Source organism: Gavialis gangeticus, unplaced genomic scaffold (genome assembly GCF_001723915.1).
Source record: "Gavialis gangeticus isolate Ggan-Ray unplaced genomic scaffold, GavGan_comp1, whole genome shotgun sequence".
NCBI lineage: Eukaryota > Metazoa > Chordata > Crocodylia > Gavialidae > Gavialis > Gavialis gangeticus.
The window spans coordinates 15262027-15269321 of NW_017729018.1; the positions used below are offsets into that span (position 1 = coordinate 15262027).

Below are 7295 nucleotides of genomic sequence, written 5' to 3' on the forward strand. Positions count from 1 at the left end.
CACCTGCACACTTATTTCCAGGAGGTGCATAGGAGGGGTCAGACCAGCATAAACTGCACAGCATGAGGCAGCTCCTGTTCAGCCTTAGGCTGAACACAGTCTTCATCCAGCAGGAGTGTGTACAGGGCAGTTTGACCTGGCCATGGCAGGAGCGCACACATGCCAAAGGCCTTCTGAGGTCATCTGTGCAGCAAGCCTGGGGCAATATTTTTCAGGGGCAGCAGAACCAGGTTGTGAAATGCTAAATTAAGTTGAAGTAGCACCAACAGTGGTTCTCAACATGGGACAGCACCATGTTCAAAAGAGGGGTGCAGTGACTCTAAAAAGTTGGGAACCAGTGTCCTAAAGGGTCTCAGAAACTACTGAGGTGAGACTCCGGGCATATCCTGTTAAAAATCAAATGTTTCAATTATATCTGATAGATGATGGTGGCTACCAAACTACGCGCTGAGGAGTCAGCTTAATGAAAGTAACCAGGTGAGAGTTTTAGTTTCATAAATAAAAGAACAAAATCCATAAGGTCTCACCTGCTATATGGAGGGCAGACCTTAGATATGCACAGTGTGAACCAATTTGATAATAACAGCTGGTCCCAGGATTAAGGTTGAACAGATGATGTTTTGGAGGATACTGGGTATGCAACACCAGCTGTCGGGCCTCCCTTATTTTTAATCTCTATGATTCAATGATTCTGAGTGTAAAAATGAGGATCATTACTGGACTGGGTCTCACCACGTTTTCAGTAAAGCAAATGTTAGAGGTCATTTTAGAGAACCTCTAAACCCAGGCACAACTCATTCCTGGGGTTTTAAAACCATCATCTTGTGTTCAAATTTCATCCTGAACTGGTTGCAAGATAAAGTACAGTTTCTACTATCTCCACTGTGTTGCAGTTGAAAAAAAACCTGCCAAAAATAGATGCTCTAGTCAAAACAGATACTGTAGTTGGCGCTTCCTTTTAAATGAGTTATATGTACTATTAGTTACTCACCAATTTCTTGTCCATTTTTGCCTTGATATCTCTTGCAAGAGTGAAAAAAGCCTACAAGTAAAGCATATAGAAATGTTTTTGTTAGACACATTAAGTATTTTGTTTAACAAACGGTTCTTCCTAGAACTACAGTCGGAAGTCCGCTTTTACAGCAGGGTAATACTTCTGTAAGATGTCACATAGTGCCTTTAACAACAGTTTAAAATATGGCACTTTACAACTGAATTAAATGTTCAGAAATTTTTCACATAAAGCAGGTTTTAACTAGGAAAGGTGCGTGGGCTGATTCTTGTTGATCCAGACATGGACAACGAAACACTGCTTTGATGCACAAAATCACTGCAGTTCACTTTAGGATGACTTAGTGTCAGTACAAAAATACAGGATACCAGCTACGTAGAAAGATGCATTACATTAGTACAATAGTATCTCAAGATGCTTCCCAAGTGAAACTTCCAGTGGCCCAAAAAACTGCAGCAAAATACCACCTAAAACATCCATGCCATATTTAAATGGTGACAGATTTAATTCACTGGGCCAGCAGAGAGTGTCCTAAGCCAAGCAAGCCATTTATCAGGACAGAAACTGTCATCTTTGATACAGCATTCTTACTGATAAAGTCAGCCATAACAGTAACTATCATATCATTTTAACTAGCACTTAAAACAACATGCTATTTTAGAATGTTCTACCACCCTCAAATCTTCCCATCCATGGCCTCAATCCCCCAAACCACTTTCCCTTATCACCCCATCTCATCCTGTAGAGCTATAGCAGGGTTTTATTGCCCACTTCACAAGCTAAGCTGTTGCAGGGAGGCAAGGGGGAGGGAGCAGAACCATTCTGCTTTGCCATAACCTTGATTTGTTTTCTGTCCCACTTACCTGCTTCCTCCAAGTTTTCTTCCCTAGGAAATTTCCCCCAAGTATTAATAGAAACACGCACTCTCATGCATCTGGCTTATTTTGCACCAATTCTGCCTCCTGGCTTTATGATTCATTTCAATCCAAAGAGTACATATTTTAAGAAAAGCCATTTAGCGTGATACTTTCTTTGAATATTACCTCCACAGGGTAGATAACATCAGTGAAAAAACCATCACCAGTAACTTCTGGATAGGACTTTGTGTATAGTCAAAAGAATGGTGCTCGTACTGCTCTCTCAGGCAAATCTTAACAGAATAGCTGCCTATAGAAAAAAAAAAAGCCTCAGTACTTACATTTTCTATATTAATATTTGCTTTTGCGCTGGTTTCCATGAACTTAATTCCAAAACTGGCAGCAAGCTAAACAAAAATAAAGATTTGCCATTAGTTAGCTAGATCTGGGCCACACCTAGTATTAGTTCTGCATTAAAAACGGAACCTACTGTAGCACTGAGCAGGAAAATGCGAAAGCAGAATTACAGCTTTAAACTGCACTTCTTATGCTGCTGAACAATTACTGATGCTGTAATACTGCTAATTATAAAGTTCAAGAAAAAATTCTCCTCAACTAAAACCGATTTTCAATTATGTTACACTGATTTAACTTGTGATTTTTCTTAAAATATTAATAGCACTGTATTTAAGGTCACTTTTTAAATACACACTTCTTTGAATTGTAGACATTACAAACCTGACAGGATACCTAAATCAATGAAAAAGAGTAAAGGCAGACCTCATATTTTTGCATAAGGAATGTGATTTAGAAAAACAAAACCTGTAAAAATAGGCACTAAGAGTGAGGCTTTTATTTTTTCTAATTGATGCAATTAATTGTCTGTAGTTAAGAGACTCCCATGCTAAATCTTCATTCCTTCCTTACTACCAAGTTGACCCCAAAACATTAAGAAAGCAGAGTTTCCGTAGCCAGATGGGCTTGAAGAATGGTTACATGTCTAAGTAATTACAGGCTCAGGAGGGCTACACCCAAGATTCCAGGGTTGAGGGCAGACACGTTATAGGGTCTGCATCTGGAGTGAACTTTAGAGATTGAGAACAACGAAAGAGTCAGAGGCCAGCTCTAGGAGGCTCAGAAGCTTGCAGGATTCAGTGGTTGTACCCAAACACAAGATGGCCTCCATGCTAAGACCAGGATGCAGGTAGACTGCAGTGCTTACCTTCTCTCCTTGCTCTCTGGAAACCTGTCTTTTGTCATTTGCATCACATTTGTTTCCAAGAATCATCTTTTCAACATCTGGGGATGCATGCTGTAATGGAAGTTGGTTTAACACTAAGAATTATTTGTGTAAATCATTTGCTGGTTCTTACAAATACATTTACCCAACACATTATATCTTAAAAAAGAACATTATGTTCTGTACACAGTTAAGGATGGCAGGCCAGGACCACAGCCTAATCTAGTGATTCTCAAACAGTACGCTGCAGTACCGCAGAATGCTGCAAGATCATTTGCAGGAGATGTGAGTAGATAAGAGAAGGCTCAGGGTCCAGGTGTGAGGAAGCAAGCCGATAGAGCAGGCTCTCCCTGCTTGGCTGCTCCCCTGCCCCCGTTGCCCAACCCCTCTACAAAAGAGGGGTAATAAATTAAATTAATTTTTGAAGTGGGGTGTCATTCAATTCACAAAAGTTATAAAGGGGTGGTGCCTTAAGTCTCAACATGTTGAGACCCACCAGTGTACTCGCTCCTCTCCCCATTCTGAACCTGCCAAAGTTGGAATTATAAAATTCCCTCCGCCTCATCTGCTGCTCTATTTTCTGCCTGTGGCCCTGTGTACCTTGTTCCACGTGTTGCATGCTGCACACAGAGGCTGCCCATGACACAGATTGGCCGCTCCCAAGTTAGAATATTGTTAGTTAGAAACACTTATCAGTTAAAATACCCAAGGAAGAGGAAAGCGCCATGGTTTGTCCAGCCTGGCCTCAGACGTGAATGGTGTGAATTATCAGCAGTAAGTTTCAGAAAACGTTGCCAAGTTGGCATCAAAAATGAAAATTACATTCCTTCCTACTCCCCAAATATTCTCTCAGACCACAAGTAGACAACGAACATAAAATGTGAACTGCAGCTATTTTTCTAAAGTCTGCATGGAAGCTATATTTTTTGTAGACAATAATAAAAAACAAAAAAAGGTACAAAGAAATTACCTCTTCGATATTCCGGACCCAATTCTGAATATTTTCAAATGATTTTTCATTGGTGATGTCATACACTAACATGATGCCCTATAGATTAAAGAAAACCTGACTAGTTAATTTTAACATGCTTATTTCAGCAAGGATGGTAAATAAACCCAGTACAGAAAGAACATAAGGAGTTATGTCAATGTTGAATGAAACACAAACAAATGCATGCATTAGTTCTAAAGCCAAGCTAACTTGCCAGAGGCAGTGTCATGGAAAAAAAAATTCCTTACACGCTACACTAACTCATTTTGCTAGGTGTAATTAAATTGCAGCTTGGGTTTTCTTTAGCAAGACATGCCATTTATTCATCTCTCACTAACAAGCCTTTGCACAAGGCTTTACGTAGCAAGTCTTATTGGCATTCGGACTGCGGGACTCCAGCGTGTCACCCGTCTCCTCGCTTCACCAGCTGCACTACTAAGGGATGGAAGCCCCGGCCGGAACAGATGCGTGGTTGAGCATGGTTAAACGAGGGCCGCTTATGCAGGCTTCGTGACAAGCCCTAGATGCTTACAAACAGTCCTAAGCTGTGGTCCAACCCCGCACGGCCCTTACCATGGCTCCTCTGTAGTAGGCTGTGGTGATTGTTCGAAACCGTTCCTGGCCGGCAGTGTCCCTGAAACACACGTTAGCACGTGAGAACAGCGAACCCGACTTCTGATGGGACAGCCGCCAGCGGCCTCCTCCCAGCTGTGCACGCACGCTCTCGCAAAGCAGCGGAAGGGCACGGCCCCTCCACCAGCCTGCTGCTGAGCCGGCCGGGCAGCACCCCCAAGTACCGCGCAGCCAAGGGGGACGCAGCGCCAGGCGGGTGGGCGCTCACCAGATCTGCAGCTTGATCCTCTTCCCGTCCAGCTCTATGGTTCTGATTTTGAAGTCGATGCCTGAAGGGGTAGCCGCAGTGTGAGTGCCGGCGCCGGGCCCTGCCTGTATCCCCGGCCCCTTCCCCGGCTCCCTACCCCCAGCTCCGGCTCCGGCCCCTCTCCCCGGGCCCTGCCCCACGCTCGCGCTGACCGATGGTGGAGATGAAGGTGGCGTTGAACGCATCCTCAGAGAAGCGGAAGAGCGCGCACGTCTTGCCCACACCCGAGTCCCCGATCAGCAGCAGCTTGAAGAGATAATCGTAAGTCTTCGCCATGTTCCCCGGGCCCCGCCCCCTCCGGAAGCGCTCACGTTGCCCGTGGCCCCACAGGAGGACCTGCCTGCCCATCACCCCTGCTCTGCACTCTTATTGGCTGGCCGCGCCGTGCGTCACACAACTCCCGGCTCATTCGGCAGCCGAGCAGGAAGAGGAAGGCGACGCGTATAGCGGAGGACCCGCCTTGCCGCCGGGCCACTCGTGCTCCTATTGGCCAGCTGCGCGGGCCGGGTGAGGAGCCGCGCCGATTGGCGGGCAGAGATAGCGGAGGAGGAGCGCTGTGGTGGGGCGCTGCCCCTCCCCTCCGCCAAGGCGTCTAGACCTGGCGCTGTAAGGAGGCCCGGCCCCGCGCCGCCCCGCCCCGCCCCGCCCGCGACTCCGGCCGGCTTGCGGCCCCGCAGCGGGTGCAGAGTGCTCGCGAGGCCCGTTAGCCGGCGGCAGCGAAGGCCTGCGCTCCCGCTTAGCGACACCGCCCACCTCGTGCTGAGGTGAGACGGGCGTGGCATGGGGCCGCGCTCCGTGCTGGGCCGGGTCTAGGGCGCCGCGGGGCAGGAGCGGGCCGGGCCACGCCTCCTTCGTTTCGGGACCGGCTCCGCCCCTGCCCGGGCGCTCGGTGCCTCCACGGTCAGCGGGGCCTTTGGTCCCGAGCATCTCTCCAGCCTCCCCGGGCCCTGCCTGCACTCCGGCACGGCCCGCGGGCAAAACCAGAGTCGGCAACAGTGTGTGTGCAAGAAGAAGCCACCGCAGACCGGGTTGCGTCAAGTGCGGATTAAACGGGGACCATCTCATCCCCCGGATCCGTGCTTGTGACCGTCCCAGCCGAGCCCCCGTCCAATCCGCTCTCGGAAACTTCCAAGCACGGAGACGGCGCCACTCCTCGAGGTAGGCCACCCAGTATCTGACACGGCTCCTCCTGACTGCAAGCCTGACTTTCTTCTGCTGCATGTTGAGTCCATTACTCCTAGTCCTCTCGCCTGCTGCCAGAGACAAAAACCCATCTCCACCCTCTCTGTAAGCACCTTTTGGGTATTTGAAGACTGCGTCTGCTTTCACTTCCTGATACCTTGCTTTTCAGTGTGCTAGTCGCGCTAATGCTTGGCTCTGAATTCACGCTCGCTTGTCATTCTCTGGTAACAATATGCCCCCAAGTAAATGCACATTGACAGCTGGAATAATACTCATGCAGAGTGATGATTATTCATCACCCATAATGCACGCACACATTCTGCTTATAAAAAGAACCGGCCTTTTCACATATCTCACTACAGGTTCTGTTTTTCCGCCCTTTATGATGCCTAGGCAGGGTAGCCAATCAAGGCAATGGTCCTGAGCTCTGTGCCTTGTGGGGGGCCCTGCAGAGCCAGGTGGGAGTGGCTGTGGCCCCACCCCTCAGAGTGTTAAAGGGGCCTTGTTCCGGCTGACTTGCACCCTCCTATAGTCGTCTCTGTGCCTAGGCCTCTGTCAGAGTTGTTGCTTTTCAGCTTTTCCCGTCTGTTGGCTCTATTCTGGTTATTTTACACTGGTCAAATTTCAGATTCCTTTCAGTATGTGCATTTGTTTCACTGTATAATAGGCTAAAATGAAGTAGGTTAGCCTCTCAAATGAAGTGGAAAATAGTAAGTATGCCTAAACCTTTTATCTGGCTTTTGCTGTCTCAGGATAGGGGTCACTTGTTTCAGGCACATAATTAGCTATAATCCAATTTAAGTTCTGTGAATGATATTAGCAGCCTTTGATGGCAGTCTTACTTTTCCAGCCACACCATGTTTACTTCCAAGTCAGTAACGTAATTTTTTTCAGGTACATTTTAAAGTAACATGAATTGGTCAGGGTGTGTGAGTGTGCGCGCGCACGCTGTGAGTATATGCCTGTGCACGTGACACTTAAACACAGTTTCATGAGGTAATCCAATACTCTTTCTAAAGCATCCTAGTGAAAATACAGGGCTTTGCTACAATCTGTTACTGTGGCTGAATAAGAAGCTCTGGGAAAGGTACTTACGTCATTAATGGTGGGAAGGAAATAAAGCAATCTGATTG

At 47.2% G+C, this 7295-nt stretch overlaps 1 protein-coding gene across 7 annotated transcripts in view; it reads right to left on the bottom strand.

The window, feature by feature from the left end:
• Nucleotides 1-5288, bottom strand: part of RAB8A (RAB8A, member RAS oncogene family) — a 22968-nt gene extending 17680 nt beyond the window's left edge. For 5 of the 7 annotated variants that reach the window (XM_019513679.1, XM_019513677.1, XM_019513676.1 and 2 more), the window contains exons 1-7: nucleotides 5133-5288; nucleotides 4942-5002; nucleotides 4674-4734; nucleotides 4080-4157; nucleotides 3092-3181; nucleotides 2211-2276; nucleotides 992-1042 (exon numbers count right to left, since the gene is read on the bottom strand). In XM_019513679.1, coding sequence (XP_019369224.1) covers nucleotides 992-1042; nucleotides 2211-2276; nucleotides 3092-3181; nucleotides 4080-4157; nucleotides 4674-4734; nucleotides 4942-5002; nucleotides 5133-5256 — 531 coding nt within the window. In that variant the 5' untranslated portion in view covers nucleotides 5257-5288. The remainder of the gene's footprint in view (nucleotides 1-991; nucleotides 1043-2210; nucleotides 2277-3091; nucleotides 3182-4079; nucleotides 4158-4673; nucleotides 4735-4941; nucleotides 5003-5132) is intronic. The other 2 variants (XM_019513675.1, XM_019513682.1) reach the window with 2 other exon arrangements.
• Between the last annotated feature and the right edge of the window lie 2007 nt (nucleotides 5289-7295).